General features: G+C 32.6%; 2 protein-coding genes across 4 annotated transcripts in view; one reads left to right on the forward strand and one right to left on the reverse strand.

Annotated features, from left to right (window-relative positions):
* Positions 1–24,980, forward strand: part of LOC141449216 (probable 3',5'-cyclic phosphodiesterase pde-5) — a 157,436-nt gene that overhangs the window by 100,263 nt on the left and 32,193 nt on the right. For all 3 annotated transcript variants that reach the window (XM_074118421.1, XM_074118422.1, XM_074118423.1), the window contains exons 2-7: positions 2,957–3,040; positions 3,817–3,954; positions 5,792–5,829; positions 6,021–6,217; positions 6,993–7,092; positions 10,206–10,435. In XM_074118421.1, the coding sequence (XP_073974522.1) occupies positions 2,957–3,040; positions 3,817–3,954; positions 5,792–5,829; positions 6,021–6,217; positions 6,993–7,092; positions 10,206–10,435 (787 nt within the window). The remainder of the gene's footprint in view (positions 1–2,956; positions 3,041–3,816; positions 3,955–5,791; positions 5,830–6,020; positions 6,218–6,992; positions 7,093–10,205; positions 10,436–24,980) is intronic.
* LOC141449226 (protein takeout-like) lies at positions 11,243–21,826 on the reverse strand. The gene is made up of 6 exons (XM_074118444.1): positions 21,666–21,826; positions 18,214–18,306; positions 14,394–14,544; positions 12,513–12,649; positions 12,238–12,387; positions 11,243–11,716 (listed from the first exon to the last, which is right to left on the reverse strand). Exons 1-6 carry the CDS (start codon positions 21,733–21,735, stop codon positions 11,565–11,567), a joined length of 753 nt encoding a protein of 250 aa, XP_073974545.1. The 5' UTR covers positions 21,736–21,826; the 3' UTR covers positions 11,243–11,564.

Raw genomic sequence — 24,980 nt, forward strand, 5'->3', positions numbered from 1 at the left:
CAGAGGCAAAACAGGTAGAAATTAAATTCTAGTAAACTAGAACTCAATTCGATATTTATCCATTGTATTTTACTTTTCTTATTCCAAAAGAAGGCTATCCTTTATATACATTTTAGGTTTGGCGTTAAAACTAGATATCACAGACAAAACAGGTAGAAATTTAGTTCAACTGAAACCCATTACAGTATTTTCCAGTTGTATTTTACTTTTCTATTTTCTAAAGAAGTCTACCCATTTTGTACATTTTAGCTTTGGCCGTACTACTTGATAACAGAGACAAAACCAGTAGAAATATAGACGAACTGGAAGAGAATTCGGTATTTTTCCGTTATATTTTACTTTGCACTTTCCAAAAGAAAGCTACCCTTTATGTAAATTTTAGCTTCAGCTTCAATATTAGATAATGCAGGCAAACAGGTAGAAATTTAGGTGAACAGGAACACAAATCGGTATTTTTCCGTTATATTTTACTTTTCTTTTTCCAAAAGAAGTCTACCCTGGACTCTTATTTTATTAGTTGTTTATAAGAAGCGCTTTTGCGTGGTTTTACAGGTGCACCACCTAATGATAATAATGTATCCAGAACTTACTTTTTACTAACCATTGGCAAGGAGTTTATTTAAATAAAAGGTTAACCTAATAGTTATGGTTGAATTTATGAATTTATCATACAATATTAATATACATTTCGCTCAATATAAGAAAATAACAGAAAAGAACAATCCCTAAGTAATTAATATACAAAATGAAATTTTGAATTACTTTATTATTAACTTAAATTTATCTCTGAATATTTTATTCGAACAAAAATACATTATACTGTTAAATAAAAAGTAAACTAAATCTAATTGGGAAAAGAATATGCAAATTATAACTAAATATTATTCTGAGGTTATTTTTTTTTTATCTTTTTTTTTTCTCTCATTTTTATCTCTTCCTTAATGGGGATTTTCTCTTGTTTTCCTTTTTCTCCAAACTTCTCAAAATGAATAATAATTCATACATATAAAGCATAATAAAATTAATTGCATTTCTGTTTTTTCAAAGACATGTCGGTGTGTTTTGATTCAGTTCAAGGAGTTTTAACGCAGAGAGCTGAGATTGTATTCCGATTGTGTTTATGAAATAAACAACTTCATTTTTTCTTACTTTTAAAAACATAAATTGTAATAAAAATGTTTAGTATTTGTATAATTTTTTAAAGATTTTAAAAGGAAAATATCCAGCAACATGCCTGATCGGTCTGGCTGTTAGTATGTCTTCTCTCCGCTAGATGCTCCGGTCTATTTCTTTGTTGTCTGCATTGTACAGGTGTACAGGAGCCTTAACTTCAGGATTGATAGATTCTGTTCGGCGCTGTAGCTCCCCTTATACTCGGGCGCTTTCCTTTCTCGTCTTCTACCGTCCGTTCTGTTCTCGTCGAGTCATAGAAATGTTGCTCTGCTGCTGCTAGTATTCCACAACCTCCGTCTAGAGAAGAATTTCAACACTCGTTCTTCTTGATTCATCTTTTAAACGCCTCCCGAGCAAAGTTGTGTTTTTCTTTATCTTGACTACATTTTCAAATGTTTTTAATATTTGTTTATCAAGTTATTTTCAACATTCATTATTCCCAATACTCATGCTTTACCTTTAGAATGGTGTATTTTTTCTGCTTTCTTTAACTCATCAAATCTATTCATCAGAGCAAGTAAACTAATAAAAATTGCCATAGTACAATGCGAAATAACAGTTTTGAAGGAATCTTGCTGTAACAAACTAAATATGGTTTCCTATATGTAAATAGGGAGTATGCTTAAAATATAATATGTCCGATCCACACCGTACTTGAAAAAGTTCTTGCTAGGATTCCGTTCTTAGTAGGACGCGCTGACTCTCCACACTGAATAAATTTCTCACAAATTAGATTTAATCCCCTACTTTGCATGAAGTTATAATAATTTTTTTTTATAGTGTGGATTTCTCTATCTTGCTAAAGTATTGGCAGTATATAGACAGAATTAGTTTACGATATAGATTAATTTTCTTAATTTCTCATACTTCATTTTAGAGAAAAATATGTATTCATGCAGTTAATCGATTTTGAGTTGTTCACCTGAAATGACCGTTTTGAGTAGTTTCGATTTGTCTTTATGTAAGTTTGCCCGAGAGAATTTTTAGTGGTATAACTCAAAAACGAAAATAGTTTAAATTTGATATTTAGTTTAGGTGCTATCATGGCACTTGACACAAACTCTTTGCTTTTGAACATCTTTAAATCCCTAAAATTTTGTCTTTATTTAGCCTGAATATTATTCCTTTTAAACGGTTTACTTAAAACGTTTTAGGAGAGCCCTTTTATTATTAACATTTCCTTGTCCTAAGAAACATTATTGTACTTTTTTTTTTATTCGAGTAGGGTGCCCTAAGGCCAGGGACCTTAGGCCACCAATGAGCCGATCCTACCATTAGTAAACAGAACTCTCCATCAACTCTTAAATTTAGTCTTCACACTAGTTATCTTTAATTCTGTCACTCTCGTAAAGGTGTCTTCTCAAATCCGTCAGAGGTAGGTTTTTAAACTTGTCTCTCTCTGAAATACATCCACTTCTAAGACTTTTCATTTGCTTTGCATCAAGCGTGGACTTAATTCAAAATCAAAGAGGAGAAGCTGAGTCTCTTGAATTATCTTAAGTTAAACAAGTCAAGCGTGCCACTGATGCACTGATGCCACTGATCTTTCCTTGAAAACTTATTTATATATCTTTTACGATTGGGCTACAGAGTTAAATTAGTTCCATCTCTTAGCCATTTCTTTTTCCATTGTTAAATTCTGGACAGCCCAATAATTGCTAGTTATTGGCTATACGAAATGTGCAAAAATAATTTGTGTAATTGTAATAATAACTTTTGTAATTGTTTAGCCAGTTTTGTTTTAATTCTTTAGAAATATGTTTAATACTAAGTATTGTTTCAGATGGCTCTGAAAGAGGTGGACAATTGGAAGGCGTAGTAATGGTGAATGGAGATAAAAAGTTGGACATGAATCGTGGTGCTGGTGGTAATACATTCTGTTCTTTAATTTCATATATATATTCCATATTAATTTAATGGAAATCTTTAAATAAAAACCAATATATTAGGAATTTTAGATGAAAAAGGTTTTATCACGTCACTCATATTTAAACCCGTACAGTTTACATTTTTTCTTTTTAGATTCCAGGCCACTGGCGCCTGGAGCCTTTTTTAGTATTCTGCCAACCTCCAGACAATATTCTTTCGTTGCAGATATTGTCCATTGCCGACAATGAGCAGTAACAGGCTTCTAGCGAAAAAAATTACTTTAGTTAGTCTCTACAAAAACGACTTGTTACAAATTGATTTTGTGTTTCATTGAGAAAATTTCATTAACTATTGTTTTCTGTCGATGTAATGAATGCGAAAGTAATTTCCTCTCTAATTTGTTATTAAAGCCAGTTCATTAAGATGGCACCATTATTAAAGCAATCATTTCCGAATAATAACTTCTCTAGTTTTCATCACAAGAAGATAAATAATCAACATTAAAATTTAATTTTTATTTATTTCGGCTTTAATAGTTTTTAAATCAGGTTTTGTTTGTGTGTTTTGCTGACATTGCATTTCGCCATACAGCTAATTAATTACTGCTGTTAGCTTTAAATCAGCTGAATTCGCGTTTCTCCAAATTTCTATTAAAATCTAATTGTTCGTAATCTTTAAATTATTTTCAACTTTTCTTATTTTGAATGTTCTGATGCCATTATTAGGCAAACAACCAATTTCGATAACAAAAAATCACTAGCTTTTATATTTTAGGTGTAAACGAGGACCAAGTCACGCATTTTCTAAAAGAGAATCCAGAATTTTTAGAAAAATATGCTATGGAAGAGTTGGAAATAGAACAGCTTGAAAGATGGATTATAAGAAGGACACAAAGAGATAAAAAGAGGTCCGGTAGGTAGCGCTGTAATAATTAAGTTTCAATTATTTCATTGTTGACTTTCCCTTTCTAAGTAATTCTTTACTAAGTAAGTTTGCGATATTGTCAAATTTGCGAATTGCGTTTAAACTAACTGGAAATACTTGTTTTGAGGTTCCTAAAGTCCAAAAGAGTGAAATGGATTTTTTTGCCTCTTGAGCCAAGCAAAGTAGCCAGTTTGGTAGTATGATTATGGGATACAGATGAATGTTTTGGGTTGACGTTTTCCTATGCCCTGGTTATTTTAGGTCAATTATTTGTTTTCTCAGTGTAATTTCTATAATAAATAGATGTTACAAAATAAATAGTAGAATCCGAATATTCCAGCTCGAAATGAAAAATAATACGATTTAAGTGGGATTTGACCGTAACTTTGTAGCCAATATTTCTCTTAATCTTTAATCTTTCTTTTTAATATTCAATTTAATAAATTTAGAAAATCTTTAAAGCAATTGAACCAATTAAAATACTAGGAGTAATTTTTATTTTTGTTAGTTTGTTTTAACTTGAAATTTACTAATACACAGCAATATAACACCAGCATCAAGTAAATGAGCTAACTAAAGAGGTAACTCCACTGATTATGATTATTTTTCATAAAGCATTATTTGCTTCTCTTCATCGCCAAGAGAACTGCGCGGTGAGCAAGAGATACAATTCCTCATAGTGCTTGTAGCCCTTAGACATCAATTAGGATTGAAAAACTTGTCAAAGGAGCTTTCAAAATAGTCCATTAATGACCATTTAGATGTGTATGAATTTTTGTATAACGATAAGTAATTTTCGCATTTTATTAATAAATTTTGAAATTAGGGACAGTACTGATAAGAATGATTGTAGATTTAGAGCATTGATTTATTGGTCTATCAGAACGAAAACCCTGGAATTGGAATGTTCGTTGAACTAACAGATTTCGAATTCATTCTCCTTATTATCTTTTTCAGTAATATATTACTGTTCGCACGCTTAAATAAAGAAATCGAATTAGATACGTTTCTTCAATTGTTTTTAATTATTTGGATCTGTCCATCTGTCTTACTAGATGTAAAAACCTAGAAAGAGAAAAATCTAAACAAAACACTCTTTTCAAATCCTAATAATATTTATAATATTTATTTTAAAATTGTAATTACCAGCGAAATAAAAAATATGAAGAAAATTGTAAACTTGAATAATTTAGTACTTCATAATTAAGAACTGAATTAATTAAAAACTGTAGATGCACATAGAATAAGATGTTCAATTATTTTTGTTAAAGGGAGAAATGAATATTGAAGAAACTGATGTTTAGAATGAGATGGAATGATATTTTAAATCATTCTTGATTCTAGTTTGCGGGCTTCATTATTTGCCTTTAAATGTTAAAAATAAATAATAATAATAATAATAATTCGCCATTACATTTGAATATCGTCATTACTTCATTTAAATGGTATCCAAAATTCGATGGCTTTCAGTTGACATTATGACTCAATTCCCATATTTCTATACTTAATATTGGATTGAAATTGCATGCTTTTTATACTCCACTGAACAGTAAGAATAATTTTAGCAAAAAAAGAAAAGTTTTATATATTCCTAGATTGCACAATATAGGACGCTAACAATCTTAAAAAGTCAACTTAGTTGCTACTACAGCGTCTAACATGAAGATTTCATGCATCAGAGGTGCAATCTTTCTCGAAGAAGGTCCCGAAAATTTAATTTCATACATTAAATATTTTTAAATAAAATAATTGTCAAAGAAAATGTATTAGTTTGGAAGTATATGGAACGGTGTAAGCATTGCTAAATAATCATGTTTTATTGTAGGTGCTGCTGGAAGGAAAACTAGTCTTTCTCGTTGGAAGGTAATTTAAAGAAATTTCCATTAATAAATATCCTTGTCACAAAAATTAATTGCTTCAGATTCAAAGTACCTCGGATCATGTTCGAATTGCGCTTAAAATAATATTTTTTAGTGACAAAAATTTGGTTTTCTGTACATATATGATAAAATATTTTCTGTTTTCACTTTGCGCGAATTTATTTGGCATTTCAGTTTTGCGTGCATGCGGATAAACGGCAGATGTTACAAGATCTGACACAATCGCTTCAACAGAGACCAAGTGTAGTTCATGTCTTGTCGGAATTAGCCAGCTGTATTTCTTCGGCAGTATCAGCGGATGGTTACAGATTATATTTGCCAGATGCAGGCGATGATAATAATCTCTGTTTATATTTAGGATTTGAAACAAAGTATGTATTTTTATTTGTTAAATAATCAAAATCCCTTTTTTGATTTTTTAGCAAATTTACTGATATTTCCTCGATGGAACGAACAATTTCAATTTATTTACTTTAAAAAGAAATTCATTAAAATATTTACAGCATAATCATTAAGGTTGTAACTGATTATAAAAAATGATACCCTTAAAATGTTTTATATCGATTCAGCGGAAACAGAAATATATATGAATAAAAAAGGAATGGTTTTGGGGCTGTTATTATTAAGATTCACATATTTACTCACTCCGTTAGAAAGGATTTTATGGTTTTATCGATTTCCACCACATAGTAATTCTCACATAATGTTTATTTTACGATTTTCTTTTACTCCTTAATGGTGAACATTCAAAGGATATAAAGCTGAGTAAAATCTTCTGTTTATCAAAAAATTATTTTATTTCCGGAATTATAAAAACAATTTCCGATACCAGATAATACCACAATCTTTGCTTCTGCTATAATTGCGCAATAAATGGGTTTTAGTTATTATTTATAGAATGTAAATGATCAAAATAATAATGTAAATTGTTATAAAATGAAAAGGAAAACATGCTTCTTTGGATTATAGTAATGTACTAATCAGCGAATGAGGAAGTTGCTTTAAAATAATTGCAGATTTGCGTAGTATTTAGTTTAGTATTTCTCCGTAAGAATGAAGCACCTACTGATGTCCTAAAATGAAGCAACATTTATTGTATAACTTGATCAGGCTTTTATCTTTATCTAAGTACATAACCTTTTGCAGTGAATGTCAGAGGATAGGAAAGTCTCTTCTTCCTTGTTTGGTGGCTAGGACCAAAGAACCAATGAGACTTTCTAGAGGAGAATCCAATTTTCCAACTAAAGTAAGTAATCATATCACTGATAATGTCAGCTTTATTAGTTGTCCACTCATATCTCTAGGTGCACATGCATTTGCTGTGTGGTGTATATGCATTTGCTATGTATGAATATTTATAATATGTAAGTATATGTGCGCATGTATGTTATGTGCTTAAATTCATCCCTCATCTCTTAGTAGGTCCACATTATATTCATGGCAATTTAAGCACGATATTTTATTTTAGTTCATTACTTTAACTAGTTATAAAATCCATTCAATACACAAGCCATGAAAGAAGTTAAATTTTGCATTACGTCTGTATATCCTAGACCCCCAAATTGTTCACTCTATTTTAACTATGTTTGTAAGTGGGTAAGTGTTCTCCATTACTTTATTTCTGCAGCTGAAATTTATTGTTTTTTAAATTTTCTTCTTTGAATTCCAAATTTTTCTACTGAAGAAATCTTCGAAATACATTAAGTAAATAACTTAATTTTATAGGTTATTTCAACTCATAAAGTTTTATAACTCAATCTTGTAACGTTAAAGTTCTCTAGGCATCCCTTATTAAGTCATTGAAAGAATTAATTTAAGATGACGAACTATTTATGTTTCCACAGTTAGGTCGTTGTCATGATGAATAATGTCAGGCCTATTAGAGAGAAGCTAGCTCGTCTAGTAAATAAATAGGATATTCAGTTGCGAAAAAATTACTTTTGCTCAAACGAAATATGTTAAAAGAAGGCAAAGATAAGGAACACTTACACCTTACAGGCCAATAATTTAAAAAGCATTCTGTTTAAAACCTTGGAAATAATGTAAAACATGCAGACGATTTAATGTTTAGAATCAAAGTTACAATAGAACACAGACGGAGCTCTTTTAAGATTACAGCATTAGTCAGAATCTGTAAACACACTATAGTCCTCGAAAGCGAGATACAAATCGCGTTCTCATTATCATTATAAAGAAGTTTTTAAATTTAAGTATTTTCTATGCAAATGTAGGGAATATATTATTTTCTTTTTATCTCCCAGTGAATGATGTTCTCCAAGGTAGGATCTTTTTGACAACCATAAATAATAGTCTTCGATTTTCCAATTTTTTGAAGATCTCAATCAGAATAGCATTTCATTTAAAAACTTAAAATTAAAAAGACTGGTTAAATATGAGTGCACTTTACTCCTCGACGAGTAAAAGCAGTTGCCTTCATTTCGATAGATTCCGCTGCATCCAACTAAATTTAAATCTAAATTCAAGAAACAGATGCGTTTCTTGATTAAAGATTAAATACTTGGGCGCCACATTTTAACGTCGAAAACCACATTTATTGGTTTTAAAACAGAAATGTCTCAAAATATTGAAGAGGTTAGATTTTAGATTTGTCAAAGGAATAACATGAGCAATTTAAGTTACAACCACATATTCGATGTTACTGTTTATCAGCACTAACGAAAATGATCAAAAGAATAGTTAGATTCTTTCTAAGAGCCTTAATAACCAGCCCTGTCAACAGCCTTAACATTGGAACTCCTTAACGACTGTTCATCCATATTAATTATAACTGTTAACGTATGGAATTAGATAGAAATGTGAATTCATTTTAAGAAGAAATATTCGGATGATCAATTATGCTTTACTGTTAACAGATTATGCATTCAAAGAACATGTTGCTTTCGTCCAGGTTCATTCTTCCGATTTTAAAGACTTATTCAATAGCAAAAGTGCCAGTAAAAACCGTAAGGTATAAGATCAAGTAACTTTTGCTAATATAACAAAAATACTCGTAAGATGTGGTCCATGGGAAGCCAGACTACGAAACAAATTAAGCCCAGGACGCACTAAAAATAGATAACACTTTCAGCAAGGACTTGAAAGATGTAATTAGAAATATGTATAAAGGAAGAAATATTGTAGAAATTCTAAGTAGTGAATATTCTACTAGTGTTCAAGTGCTAGGGTTCCAAAATGTATATAACAACGTTCGTGCTGAGGTATTGAGCTGTTACGCCACAAGTAAAGACTGGGGAATAAGGAAGTGGTATTCCTATGATCCTAAGTGTACACAAGGTGGCCCAAGAAGCAGCTCGACCACCGTATAACCAATAAACCTGTTTTAACATCTGATTGGATGATTCACCTGAAAAGTTGTTAGTCCTTTGGAAGAGTAATTGTGAAGTCTCAACGGTTACAATTTAGCAGAGAAATGTAAAGAGTGCTCGAAGAAAGTGGCTGACGTCGCGTCGAGCAGTTGGACAATTGGGATCGGGCGATGAGACCATACAAAGAGCACACTGTTACCTGTTTCACAATGAAACATATATGATGCTTACGATTTACCAAGTACGATAATTAAGATATTTTAACCAGAGAAAATCTGAAATTCTGGACAACCTTAACGAGGCACTAGGTGATACCTAGTTCAGTGTGCGCAAAACATTGGAACTCCTTAGCAGTTGTTCATCCATATTAATTATAATTGTTAACGTATGGGATTGTGTACTTTTAGAATTAGCTATATATCAATGTGAATACAGTTAAGTATTATTACAATTAGTGTAAGTATGATGTGGATAAAGTGTAATTATACATATTGTTTTTTGAAAGTGTACCAAGAAAAACGTATCCCTTAGAGCTGTCTGGTTCTTTTTTTCACTTTGTACGTCAGGGAAAAAGAAATTCGGTTGTCGTGCACATAAACATAAACATAAAATATTAAAATTAATGTTAATAGGAACATTTTGTGGAACTGATTATTTTTATAAAAGATACTTGTAATGAATGATGAGAAAGTCTGTCTTAGATGAGTCAATTAATTGAATATTCATTTCAAGTATCTGGGTGCAATTGGTTAACGCCAGAAAAAAAATTGAGCAAAAAAGAGGATTAGCCTCTTCTTAATCACCTCCATTATTGGTCAAATTGGTGGCAGACAAAAAATCGAAAAAGAAATTGCTAATCGATCATTTGACAGTTCTCTATATCATTCACAACAAATATTATTAATGGCAACTTTTATTTGTTTCTATTTTGTGACTATTTTCTGAAGATTATTTTCTTTTTTCTAATTATGTAACAATGAAATTAGCAAAAATTAAATAACTTTTTATTTTTTTTTTAACATTGTTCTTGTAGGGCGTTGGAGATGTTGATCATCTTCTGTTGGAACCCATAGTGCAGCCAGATGGTGCTTTAGTCGCAGTACTGGAAATGTGGAGAACTGGAGACAGCGGTTTCCACGAAGAAGACGAAGAAATTGCCACTTCGTATTTAGTTTGGGGTGGAATAGCATTGCATTACGCACGTTTATATATGTCAATGTCAAAACAAAGGAAACTTTCTGACTTCTTATTGGCAGTAGTCAAGTTAGTACAATTGTTAATTAAGATTAAAGCTATTTAAATTAATACAGTTACGTTGCATGATGTAAAGTTGAAAGTAGATGAGATAAAAGTGAGACCGAATTAAATAATTTATTAAAAAGCTTGTCTACAATAATAATAATTGGTGTAGTTAATAAAAATGCCATAATATTTTTGTTAATACGCATATACGTTTCTAAAATAATTTTTTACTTCAAATTAGAAGAGGCATTGCAGTCACTTTCGCTTTCTTAAAACTGGAAATTCTGTGCACGAATATCTTGTATTGATGTCAACAATCTAACATATTCACCGTAATGCTTTCATAAAGTTTAGAGCGCTATATTTCTTATGATGGTCTCTTAAGTGAAAATCTGTCGGCTTTCTTGTGGATATTCCGCTTTAGATCATCTGTATGTCTTGAAACAAAGTCATATTTTTAAATTTGAATGTTTCTTTGAGATCTATTGCAGTTTTGAAGTCATTATATTAGAATAAAGATGCAGGAGTTAGAGGTAAAAATTATATTGTATATCGGATGTATTTAATTTGATGAAGGAAGACAGAGTATCCTTCTTTTGCCAATTTTATTTTTAATTTTATTGCGAGTGCTTTCGTTCTTAGGTATGTAAATACATATGTATTTACAAACATCTTTTGATAATTGGTAGGTTGCGGTTGGTTGAAACAGGAGGTAAGTGGGTGTCTGAAAGTTTCAAAAGGAGCTGTTTTGGTATTAGAGCACATAACTAATTATCAGCAATAAAATTTAAGGAAAATATTGTTTAAAAAAGAAGAAGTACTAAAAACTAATTTTCAAATAACTTTATTTAAACAAAAAAAAAATCAAAAGTTCTATTACGTCGACATATTTTAAGCCTTTAACATTTATCGCTGTGGTTCTTCGAAGCTTATTTTTTATTTTTTATATAAATAAAGTTGTAATTAATTCTTTAATATCCTAATAAAATAAATCACAGAAAGTTAATACTTAAAAATTAAAAACAAAAATTATCTGTGTTTCACAATTAATAACTCTATTCGGTAAGTTTAACATTTGGGGAATTAAGCAGTCTCTAGTCTTTATCTAATGAAGTAAAAAATTCATGTAAAATGGGTTGTTTTTTTCTTTTTAAGCTGGCATCACTTTGTCTAATGGAACTTTGCTGAACACTCTGTTAGCGAGATCTTTAAAGGCAGCGCCAAAAGCTTTGGAAATGGCTGGTTTCAAATCAGTGAGAATTTCCTTCCAGTTCTCGTTGAGTACAGTATTCAAATTTTGGCCTGTAGAAAAGTATTGATAAAATAAATATTGCTTAAAATATGGAGGGAACGCTTTTTTTCTTATTGCAATCTCACAATTAGATTTGATATATTTTCTTGGAAGTTAGAATGCTTACAGAAACAAACCACTTAAATCATTTTCGTAGCTATAATCTCATGATTACAACTAAAACAATTAATATTAATAAGGCAGTAAGAGGAAGTAAAAAGCTTTACTTAAAAATGTTCTGTTTGAAAATTTATGTTAACTTTAATGCTTACTCTCAAGTTTAACTTTGTTAGTAAGTTTCGGGTGGCGAACTCACCATTTTAAAAGCCAAACATCACAGGATAGATATAGTATTGTAAAGTATAGTAAAAGGTATTTACACTGGTTTTCATACCAGTGTAACGTTAGTTTACAAGTTTACCGGTGTAAGTCCTGACAGAAAGTTAGCCTGAACTCGCAGCAGAATGACATTTAATGTACGAGTAATTGAAAGAGTAGAAATTGAGAAAACATAAAATTAAGAGGTATTTACCTAATCCTTCGTTGACACTTGAAGATCTCTTGAAATCTAAGTGCAGCCTTGAAGTATCCAACATAATGTCGCATTTGTTTACATTATAATAGGTGTCAGCTCCTTTCTTAATCTTATTGAATTTCATATCCAGCTTTCCTTTTAAGTTATCTGTAAACAAGTAATTACATAGTTTATCATCGATCGGTCGATCGGGTTAAACAGCAATTGATTAATTAGCTTAAGTAGATAAATACGCGAAAAAAGTTCGGTGCCCAAGCATATCGAGTACTCACCAAATTTTAGCACGTTCTTGCCTGCACCGTTGATGGGAAGAACTAATACTCTCCCTTTGGCTGTATAGTCACTTTCAATTCTGAAGTCACCATCTATGTGAAAATCGGCGGACAATTGATCCTTATCGTATCGAGCTCTGGAAGAATCAATTGCAGAATTTTAGTTAGTTAATGAAACATTAACTTTTTAACTAGAACTTTTTAATATGCCATTGAAAGAAACATATGTACTTAGGTAAAATGTTATAACGAAATTTGATAATGCTACTTCTACTTAAGAAGTATCTATCACACATTACTTGCTGATTGTTACATTTTACTGCTAAAATTTTAGGTTTCAAAGATTTCGAGAAAATCAACACGATTATTATTCAGTCATTGAACGTATTTTATTAATAAAGTGTTGACTGATTTAAATTAGATCCGCTGGTTATTTAATCTACACTGGAGTTCCTCTATGTTCTTTCTGAAAATTCTAAAACTAGGCATACTTAGTGGGCGAGAAAGAAGTTATTAGAACAGCGTTTTGTTTTTTCAGTAAGGAACTATTCCTTTTATTATTTTTGCACTGGCGTTACCTGTATACCCACTAATTACCTATTACGGCATGATTGGCCATACCGTTGATCTTTCACACAAGAATATAATTACTACTAAAACATTTCTTAATTCTTACTTTAAAGTACTTTCTTTCAATTAACTTAACGTAATGTTTTATTAATGAAACAAGTATATGAATAAAATTAAACTGTTAAGTAGCTCTTCATTCTTGCTGCTATGAGCTTTTATATATAATTTATATTAAATAAAAAATAATTTACATGATTTATTTATTTATAAAAGTTATAAAGTTTACGATTCATGTAATCAGGCATAGGGTAGATTATAAAAGTAAGAATTAAATAAAACTGTAAATAACTGATTGGAATTGACCTGCCAACACAATCTAACGGCAATAATAGTAACTGAATAGTTATGCCGTTTACAAAATATTCTACTACATCAAGATTCCTCTACTAATTTTATTATATTTTATAATAACCAATTAACCTTTTGCTTGTGCTAAATAATTTTGTTTAGATAAATTCAACACAGAGAGTACTTGTTTTATGGAAGTCCGAAAATTAAGAGTTAATTTCGCTTAATCTCCCAATTTTAAAATGGAGCATTTTAAAAACCTTAGCAACCACCCAAAAAAATTTACTGCAAATAATTCTGTCGACTTTTCGGTAGCGGCCAAGAAAAGGTTGCGACAATTTGTTTTTAGTGTTTCAATTCGGTGGCAATTAGGTTTCTGTACTGAGATACGTGGTACCAAAGTTTGAACTGAGTGGGATAGGATCCTCTTGGCAGTGTTGGGCAACCCACTCTCACTCGGCGGTTTCTGAGTAACTTGGTGGCGAAAAACCCAACGGCTGACTCTGGGGAGTTTTCCAACATGCATCCTCATGCCAACATACTTCTTCCATACAAGTCTACCCCTTTAGCCTCGTCTACCTAACTCATCTTCTCGTGGTTATTCTGGTAACCAGCAACAAATTTTAACTGGGGCAAGGATGTGTGCTCATGTTGATTTGCATTTTGTTTTTTTATAGTGAACAATAGGTTCAGAAATCATCTCTATAGGTGGCCCATGGGATAAGATAGTTAATAAGTGATTTTAGAAAACTGAAAACGTTAAGAGAAATCCTGCTTCCAGATAAAGGAATTTAAATCTAATTCTTAACGGAATATCTAGATTGTTAAGACTTGCGTCCTATCATATTTACTCACGCCTATACAGCCCGTGCTAAAATATGTTTACTTTCTTTCATGCACCAAAATATTGGATCTGACACAGCCCTAAGTAAGAACAAACGGGTACAAAAAAAATATACTTACGAAACCTTATCAACCACCACTCTTGATAAACCATACATTTTCAACTTTCTAAAAGTTAAATCCAGTCCTACTGCTTGTCCGTTACCCTGATGCAAGACCACTTCTTCAATGAGTAGAGGCTCTGTAGGTGGAAGGCCAAATTTAGAATTACCTAAAAAACATTAAAAATTTTCATATTCAATTATTTTCTGTTAGAATTCGACATATTGGTTGTAATTTTTATTTTTATTATGTAAATTGAAAACATGTAAGGTTAACTTAAATGTGTGCAGTTAGCAATTTTTTCGCTCAAATCCTAAGATTCAAGAAAATTTAATTTCGAAAATAGCGATAAATAAAAAGTTCAGGTTTTCATTTAATTTTCATTTGATTAATTTTATTTTATTGAAATGGATAGTATTGAATTATTTGCATTTATCTTAATTTAACCACAACAATTATCATTCTTTAGAGAGTTTCTACTTCTTAAATATCAAAATTATCTTAGCAACTATTTCATTTTTAAGACGTTATTTTTAATCAAGTATAACAAAATTTTCTTTCATGAAATGAAACTACATTGACATGTTGAAAATAAACATTTAATTTTTTTAATTCATCCTCCCGCTAATGTAAACTTAAATTATGTTAAACGTTTGGAGCGAAAGTCTACGTTTCTAATGCCTTTAATATGAACAATATTTTGTTAATTAAATTAAATTAATGCTACTGATATTGGTTATTTTTTTAAGGGGCCGACATTTAAAATTCGAATTAAAGGTTCAAGACTGGGTTGCTATTTGCTCTTAGGTTGTTGCAACCCATCACTGGTAATGTTTTGAGGCACCTGGAGAGAGATATTATCTAAAAAAGAGTTTTTTATGTTTTATTTTTTTCAATATTTCCCTTGTCTGTAAGTCAATGAAACTCTTCTCTATTCATTAGAACGGAGTTATCACTCTCTTAATAGATTCCAAAAAGAATTGGCTGGACATTTCTTCGAAGTATCTTTTGTTTTTATTCATATGCAAAAAAGGCGATTTTACTGAGCGTAAGGCTCCAGCGAACTAAAAACTTTCAATCAACGATCAAACTGCTGCGTGTCCTTGAACCATACTAAACCTTTTTTTTATTACAATTGTTTAGTCTCCTTTTTTCGTTTATTTCCTGTTTTTGGGAGTGGTTCAGGCTTTGAATATGCACACACACACACACACACACACACACACACACACACACACATTCTCTCATGTTATATAATGTATAAGAATAAAAATTGTATGTAATTATGGGATATCACTTTTACATTCTACTACCTCTTTGTAATAAGAGGTAATATTGGTTCTTACAGATTTTTATTACAATGTTCACGTCAAACACACACTTTGATGTCTTATATGTACAGTAGAGTTTTTCTAAGTTTATTTGTGGAGGATGGGAAATCAGCATCATATCAGTTTGTGATTTTCTTTAAAAAAAAATATCACGTATGAGTTTATCTAGTATTATTATTAATATTGTAATTATCATTTGGAAAATGCTTCTAGTAAAATTCATTTTAGGGCAGTTTTGAGGGTCAGCCATGGTTTACTCCAAATGAGGTTTCAATTTCTTAATATTAACGTATTCCAATGAATTGTTAAAGTTTCGAGTTTGAAGGAACGAATAGAAGTGGTTTTTTTTTGCTCTTCAATATTTCACAATTACCTCAAAAACCGATCCGGATGAATTATTAAATCTAGCGTACCAAACGACTTTTTTTTTTTTTTTAGAGTATCAGTTTTGCTTGTAATTTTTTCGTGAAAATTGATTTCAGTAGAGTTCCAAGAGAAGTATATATTTTGTCTTTTAAATTTTCATTTCTGTTTATACGGTGTAATGTTATAATGATATTTTGAGTTTGTAGGAAATCCGAAAAAAAATGCGACGTTTATGAATATGATTGTTTAGATCGCAAATAAAATTTGCTGGACATTGCCAAGTGCCGCTGATCACTTTTGAACAGTTTACCTACATTGCTTGGGTCAATTAATTAATAATAATGATGCTGGTAAGTACAATTAAGTCCCGGTTCGATGATTGCTTCCATAATTGCTTAGGTAACGTAATCTAATACGAGGGTCGTTTGAAAAGTCCGTGCAAAAATAAAAACTACTTAATTTTTTGGGTAAACCTTTTTTATTTTTCAACATAGTCTCCTTTTAGGCTTATACACTTCGTCCAACGCTGCTCTAGTTTGTTGATCCCTTCCGAATAATAGGATTTGTCCAAGTCTGAAAAATAGCCATTCGTTTCTGCAATCACCTCCTCGTTTGAATAAAATCTTTCTCCCGCCAGCCATTTCTTCATATTGGGGAACAAATAGTAGTCCGAGGGAGCCAAGTCTGGAGAATAGGGGGGATGTGAAACGAGTTGGAACCCCATTTCCATTAATTTTGCGACCACAACTGCTGAGGTGTGAGCTGGTGCGTTGTCGTGATGGAAAAGGACCTTTTTGTGGGCCAATCGTGGGCGTTTTTCTTGCAGCTCGGTTTTCAAACGGTCCAATAACGATGAATAATATGCATCTGTAATAGTTTTACCCTTTTCCAGATAGTCGATGAGGATTATTCCTTGCGAATCCCAAAAGACAGTCGCCATAATCTTTCCGGCCGAAGGAACGGTCTTTGCCTTTTTTGGCCCAGATTCCCCCTTGGTAACCCATTGTTTAGATTGTTCTTTGGTCTCAGGAGTGTAGTGATGTATCCATGTTTCATCCACAGTGACGAAACGACGCTTAAAGTCCTGCGGATTCTTCTGGAACAGCTGCAAACCGTCCTTGCAACACTTCACACGATTTCGTTTTTGGTCAAGCGTGAGCAATCGCGGCACCCATCTTGCGGATAGCTTTGTCATGTCCAAATGTTGATGCAAAATATTATGTACCCGTTTATTCGAGATGTCCACAGCACTAGCAATCTCACGCACCTTCACTCTTCTGTCATCCATCACCATATCATGGATTTTATCAATGATTTCTGGAGTAGTAACCTCAACAGGGCGTCCAGAACGTTCAGCGTCACTTGTGCCCATATGGCCACTCCGAAAATTTTGAAACCACTTATAAACTGTTCTAATCGAAGGTGCAGAGTCACCATAATGTTTATCAAGCTTCTCTTTAGTCTCCTGAGGTGTTTTGCCTTTCATAAAGTAGTGTTTAATCAACACACGAAATTCTTTTTCGTCCATTTTTTGAAAATCACTCGACTTCCTCGATTCAAACGAATGCCAAACACAAAGAAATAGACCGATCTGGCTGAAACTTGGTGTGTGTTCTTCCAAGAGATGCTACTAACTAAACATAACCTCGATACGCGCCAGTGGTGCTATCTCTCTGACTTTGCACGGACTTTTCAAACGACCCTCGTATATTGTCAGATGTTTGGGCTTTAAGTTTATTGAGTCCTAGTCAAAGAACAGTTTATTTATCTGATTTTAGATAACCATAAATACATTTAGCATTAAGGAACCAATAATTATTTTTAAAGAACATTTTTAACATAACATTATTTGTTTTATTTTCGACAAATATATTGGCTTCAGCTCTGCAATTTATAACTTGGTAGCAGGGAAAGAATAAAAAAAATATCTAGATTACACTGACATTCAAAAAAAAAAAAAAGTGTGTCATTTCTAAGGCACATTTCAGTGCTTCACATATGGAACTGTCAAGGTTGTTCAGTTGAAATTTTATGTATCAGTCTGGCCTTAAATATCTCGAAATAGAGCAAAAAGAAAGACGGAAGTTAAAAACCTGTAGTGAAAAAGAAACAAAACGATTTTCAATTGTAGACAACCTTACCTGTTTTTAATTCTCTAACTACAGTTTGTATTGATGACTTAAGACATTCATTCAACTTTTTGTCGCTTTTCTTGCAAATTTTCCATGATTCAGCTGAAACAAAAAATAACATAAGTATTACTGTTTTCAATATTTTAATTATTCAGTTTTAAGATTGAATTCAGTTTGATTTTAACAATTTTCAGTATAAGCCTAAATTAAAAGTGTCCGGTAGGTTGATCGTCAAAAATATATATAAGTACTTAAATAATGTTTTATTTATAGTCTGTATTTGCCACTTTATTGATATAAGTGGTAAAATTAATTCAGAGTTCACGTACATTTATTTTAGTGCAAGCGTAGCATTTGAGCAGACTTAATTAATTTTAAATAATTTTCATTTCTTTAAGTTTGTTCCCTTACTCGTCCATTCATCCTCATAACCTAGGTGAACTTTCCTTTTTAAATAGTTAAAGGTATGCATCTACTAGCGTAGTTCTTTTGACCGCAGCCTTCATGATTATTTCCTACTTTATTTCTCTACTTAATGTTACTTCTCTACTATTCCTAAGTGCCCCAGTGTCAAGAGAAAGATAACCTTCGACGACTCCTCAGTTCTCATATTGCTCAGAGAAGTAACATAATTTTTGATGGAGAAGATTATGTTCTTGTACTGAAAAGATGTCTCTAAATTCAAGTATAAAAAGTACCGAGCATTTCGTTTATTTTTCTTGTTTAGCGTGGACATATCATTGTTTTACGTAGAGGTTCCGCCAATTGGGCTTTTTTGAAATTAAGCAATTGTAGAATGATGGTGTTGTAAGTCAGAGTAGGCCACTAAAACAATACCGCGAGTATTAGTGCAATCACAATTCATCTTTAATTTGATTAAACTGAACCTTTTCACAATAAATTATTGAGAAAGATTTTTTTTTTACTTTTCAATAAACGTTATCAGATTTAATAATATAAACCGAAGTTCAGGGTACATGAAATGTTATTTAGAGAGCTTTTTCTCTGTCAAGTAAAAACTCAACTGAGGCTGGATTCTGTAGAAGCTTAATTACTAAGTACAGCTCCAAGAAATATTCTAATTGCACTAGCTCAAAATGCATGTTAGCCACAAATACTTTAAGCCTGGTAAACTTTGTTTCAAAGCAGCTGACTCCCGATTTTACTTCGGTTGGTGGGCCATCTTTTAATTTGAACATAGGAAATACAGCCTAAGTTAGATTATTCTCAAACCAATTTACTTATTTTTTGCAGTTATATTTATTAATTCTTTTTAATATTAGACATACTCGGCTTCATAGCTCCCCTCACGCTTTGCTTCTGATCATATTTACTTTTAAGAGCCTCTTCGACTAACCTTTAAAATAAAGTAAAAATTAGAAAGTATGGGAAGTAACAATTCCTAGCCCAAGGTTCTAATTCATTTACGTGGTTGTGATAGAGTCACTATAACTAGAAACTAGTTTTTACTGTTAGATTCGTAGTTTGGAATGCTTGTTAACTAAATTGGAGGCGTTCTGAGGTTGTCTTTAGTGTTGGTTAGTCATCCATCACTGGGCTATTTCGTTGAATGAAATGCCTTCACTTGAGGCGCTTGGAGTATTTGGGTTGGAAAGGTAGTTACTTAGTACCCAGCATATGGATCACAGAAGATCAGCGTCTGATGGTGGAAGGCTAATGGAACATCTTTTAGGAGTCTTGACAGTAACTTGTTGCTTTTCTTTACGCGCATCAAATCAAAAGCCTTTGCCGATTTAATCTGGCATGTTTAGGGCAAGGTGTAGGCGCAAAACAAATCCATGGGTATCCCATAATGAGCGAGTCTAGTTCCGGTATAGGCTATGACATTATCTTCTTTCTTCTTCTAAATCAAAAAACTAATATAGGTACCTAATAACATGTACCCTGAACTTGTGGGGTTGTATTATTAAATTTGATAACGTTGAAAAGTAAAAAAAATCTTTCTCAATAATTTATTGTGGAAAGGTCCAGTTTAATCAGATTAAAGATGAATTGTGATTGTGATTCAAGTGGCCAACTCAGACTTACAACACCATCACTCTACAGTTGCTTAATAACAAGTCCATTATAAAAAAAAACCTATTGGCGGGATTTTCACTGGTGCACAGATATCTGGTCAATCCTTGATATTTGAAAGATTAGCCTACCTTCGTTCGCGCCACTCAACTACTCCGAATATGTATTATTATAAATTCAAATATTTTTTAAAACTGCACCCAAACTTGACAAAAAGAACGAAGAGCATGAGTTTATAAATAATAATCATCAAAGATCGCAAGGTGCTCCAAGTTTACATCCGTTTCTTACGAATACAAAATTGTACAGAATGCTGCAAAAGAGTTTGTCGCTAAATAACTAAGGGCTATATACGAGGTGTGGCTATTAAATAACGAGACTGATGCTGCTACAGAAAAACTATGCATGCGCCAAATCTTAACGACCGACAGCTGTGCAGCGTAAATCCTTATCTTTCGATTGCAGCGTCTCACGTGTTTGTAGAGAAATCTGTTTGACTGGAATCGTCGTTTGGGTAAGAGGTGTTAGTTTCATTTTGCCGAAAACATGATACTACACATGTAGTAGAGCAACGAATTGTGAAATTTCACATCAAAACTTGGTAAAACCGCTACTAAAACTTATCTTTTATAAAATGAAGTTTATGGCGATGAATGTTAATCACGTGCGCGAGTTTTTGAATGGTTCAAGCGTTTCCAAGATGGCCGAGAAGACGTCGAAGATGATGACCGCCCGGGTCGCCCTTCCACGTCCAAAAACGGATGAAAATATCGATTATAATTAATCAACATTACTACCGTGAGGTGCTTGCTCAACTCCGTGAATGAGTAAGGGAAAAAACAACCCGATTTGTGGAAGATCAAGTCATGGGTTCTCCATCAAGACAACGCGCCGACTCACACTGCATTGTCTCCTAGCCAAGTACAACATCCCAGTTTTAGGCCAACCGCCTTATTCGCCAGACCTGGCCCCATATGACTTTTATCTGTTCCCCAAAGTCAAATGTGCATTAAAAGTAACACGATTTCAGTCCGTTGAAACTGTGAAAGAAAAGGCGGCACGCGTCATGCAGGAGCTCATAGAAAAAGACTTCCAGCACTGTTTCGAACAATGGTAAATTCGCATGGAGCGTTGTAGGGTTAGGAGAGGGGTGTATATTGAAGTTGATAATAACTAAATATGTATAAATTTAAAATAAAATGTTTTACAGCAATAGTCTCGTTATTTAATAGCCACACCTCGTATATTGAAGTTAAATATTTAAAAGATCAATATCTAATAAAGTTAAAATATCATAATAAAAATAAAAATAAATCCACAGACTCAACTGCATAATATTTAAATTCATCTTCACTTAAAGCGCAGAAGTTTTCCTAAAGAAGAATTTGTAATATAAACTGATAAACGGAAAATTATTTACTTACGAAGAACTGTAGCTGCTGAGACTAAGTAAAGACAAACACATCCGAAAGTAATACTGGACAATATATACATTTTGAAGAGCTAGCTGGTTTTTAATAAATAACTTGCTGATCCGAAGTTTCAAAGTTGAAATCTGCAATAAAGATTAATGATAGAGTCCTTTATACCTTGGTAAGGTGTTCTTGCGAAGTGGGGGATTGCAGAAGGGGAAGCGAGTTGACTCGCCGCTTCTTGACCTTGTCTTGACGTTAATATATATATCAGACGTAATGTTTTTCCGAATTCCACCTCCACATATAAGTTGTTTTTTTTTTAATTTGAGGTTAATGTTTTAATAATTTGAATATTTAAATTAATATTTGCAATCAAATCAGCCTCAATATCTTTATAGTATCTTTATGATATTAATGAGTTTCGTGATTACTGCTTAGCAAATCCACTACATCAACATGTTCAGCAACACCAGCAAACCCATAGTTGCGTATGAAACTTCGCTGGTTTCTGAGCATTTTCTTCTGGCAATAACGATTACTGTTTCCTTTGAATCAATTAGTACTATAATCAAAATCTGAAAACTTATTCAGTGCAAGCTCAATCTTAAGTAAAAACTGAAGCCCATTTACCAACTGGTTTCCAAATTTGAAACTTGGTAGTAAAAAACATTTTTACTTCCTTCTTCGGCAAACCTTTCCGAATGCATGTTCAATCATTCAAGTTGTACCACAACACTTGATTTTCGGATTCCAGAAGTCTCGTTTGACCAAATTCAGATTTAATTTCGGGCATTAGCGTGTTATGAAAAGAATCAAGAGGGTAATCTTTGATTTTTGAGTGTCAAATATTACTCACTCAATAGAATAGTTAACTAATTAATTCATATGAATTTAATACAAACTTTTCTTTAACTAACCTTTCTGAAATTTTTAAACACTGAATTTCACAAAGGTATGAATTAATAGTTTCAATGTTCTTTAGCTAGAAGTTTTTGAATAATTTTTTTTTTTTGTCTAATAATGAAAAAAGGTCCTGGCGATGGAAATGAAATTCTTCAGAAAAATGGAAGAAAAACATACTGGAACAGGGTGAGGAACTCTAATTAGGCTAGCGGCAGCAATTGTCATACTCTAAAACAGGGGTCCCCAAAGTACGGCCCGCGGGCCACATGCGGCCCCCTGAGGACATTTAGCCGCACTTCCGGAAGGGGCACCTCTTTCATTGGAGGTCAGTGAGAGGAGCACTATATGTGGCGGTGCCGCAAAGCGCTGCGTCGCTCATGTACAGTACTACTTCCGATGACGCGGGATGCACGCGTCACAGCTCCGAAAAATAACAGCAGAAGTAGGAAGAAAGGCAAAGCACTATAACTAAACCGGACATTGACCATCTCATTAGCCAAAAGCAGGCCCATAATTCCCACAGAAATACTGAGCAGTTTAGTGATTTAAATTAACTTGTTCTTTATTTGAAATATACTATTTGTTCCCGTTTTGTTTTTTACTTTAAAATAGTTTGTTTTATAGTCCGGCCCTCCAACGGCCTGAGGGTCAGTGAACCTGTCCCCCTGTGTAAAAAGTTTGAGGACCCCTGCTCTAAAAGAACCGGCTGAAATGATACAGTCATTTGCTTAAGAAAGAGCCAGCCGGGGCAAGTCTAGGCCTAGACGGATATAAGATGAAGACATTGAGGAAATCTTTTAACGTAGAACTTTGATTTGGGCCAATAGAAAAGAAGCCATCCGGGAAGGAAGGTTGGAGGGAAAAATGTAAATCTAGGCTCCTCACATCGCACAGGCGTGGCAGGAATTTGGTGATGATAATGATTTCCATGATTGTCCACTTATATATTTATAAAATCTTCGATTCGGAATTTATAAAAATCTATGTAAATTGAACAGGAATAATAAAAACGTTAAGAATTTATACTTTAAATAAATTAATCATCATTTCTCTGTTATAAACTGCCAGAGGAACATTTAAAAGGCTTAATTTAGGTAAAAAATATCAATTAAACAATTAGAATTGGTAAAAAATAATATAAATTCAATTATAAAAAAAGTTTTGTTGTCTTAATTATGATATCTACCTTTAGAAACAAAAGAAATAGTTGAAAAAATAGTGTTTCCTTGGTCTTATCTGTAAATAAATCACTAAATTAAAGCCAATTTCTTGACTTTAGACAAACAAATATACATAATATGCTGTCAACTCAACAAAGCATAAATTCTAAGATTGGTTATAACAATAATTGAATCAATTAGTTTACTAATTGGAGAAGACCATTATCTGGTGTGACAGTGAGATTGTTGCAACCTTCGCAAGTTTTTTTAATAGGAAAAAAAATCTCTTCAACGTTGGCTCCCGGCAGAAGAAGTAGAGCGTAAATTTGTAGTCAGCAGTCTTGGGGCACTTTAAATGTAACTTTATGCATCTCCCATAATATTTCGGGACAACATTTTAAAAATTGCGAACATTTGAATAAGTAGTTGGCTGCCCAGTCTGAGAAAATTGTTGGAGTCATTTTCTAGAAATTTGAGTAACATTTAAAAAACAAATATGGTCATGTCTCTTTTTTATTTTTATTGTTCAGCATTTTCAAATGCGGCAATATTCCAGCGCGTGAAGTTTCTTGGTACTTAGATACATATTGCTTATTCTTTTTAGGCTCTATAGCCTAAAATGAGCCCTGGCTCATCGATCGGTTTCTGTCAATGTTTCCTGTTCAATTCGGCAGCTATTCGGACATTCAACTTGCCTTACTAAATCCACTAAACTTCGGGCATCCCACCTTTCTTGCCCGGAGTATCTCATTTGTTATTCTAATCACATGTACAGTCCAAAGCAGTCTACTCCTTCGATTTAAGGGCAACGAGGACATTAACTTCGCACTAGAGGATCTTCTCCGGGTTTCTCCTCTCTAGCAGGAAGTTGTATTAACTGGAGGAAGTACCTTCCAAAAGTTATTAGCAGTTTTCTACCTTTACCATTGCCATTATATTCAGAGGTCCTATTTATACCAAACACCAATTTCAGATGTTCTTCTCTACGAGCACTTTCGCGGGCTGTTTTTTGCCATTAGAATAGCAGATAAAAGTAATAGTACCAGTAATAGAATAGAATAGTTTCGAGACTAATCATTTTATTGGTACATACCTATTTCTACAATCAAGGTTAAAGATATGATCTGTTTCTCTGTTGTGGGCACTATTTCTCTCTCGGCGAAAGCAGGGTGCACATTGTACGTTAGAAAATCTTTTATAAGCACAATCTAGTCAATAATATCATACTTGAGTTGGTCTATCTTTTTAAAGACCCGGCACA

Source organism: Rhodnius prolixus, unplaced genomic scaffold (genome assembly GCF_049639745.1).
Source record: "Rhodnius prolixus isolate KJV_2025 unplaced genomic scaffold, Rpr scaffold_2, whole genome shotgun sequence".
In the NCBI taxonomy this organism is placed as follows: Eukaryota; Metazoa; Arthropoda; class Insecta; order Hemiptera; family Reduviidae; genus Rhodnius; species Rhodnius prolixus.

Excerpts from the sequence above, each read along its gene's own strand:
- LOC141449226 (XM_074118444.1), bottom strand. The coding sequence starts at position 21,735 with ATGTATATATTGTCCAGTATTACTTTCGGATGTGTTTGTCTTTACTTA. Across the intron at positions 14,545-18,213 it reads AGTTAGAGAATTAAAAACAG|GTAATTCTAAATTTGGCCTT; the intron begins GTAAGGTTGTCT and ends AATGTTTTTTAG. Across the intron at positions 12,650-14,393 it reads GTGGTGGTTGATAAGGTTTC|AGCTCGATACGATAAGGATC; the intron begins GTAAGTATATTT and ends TGATTCTTCCAG.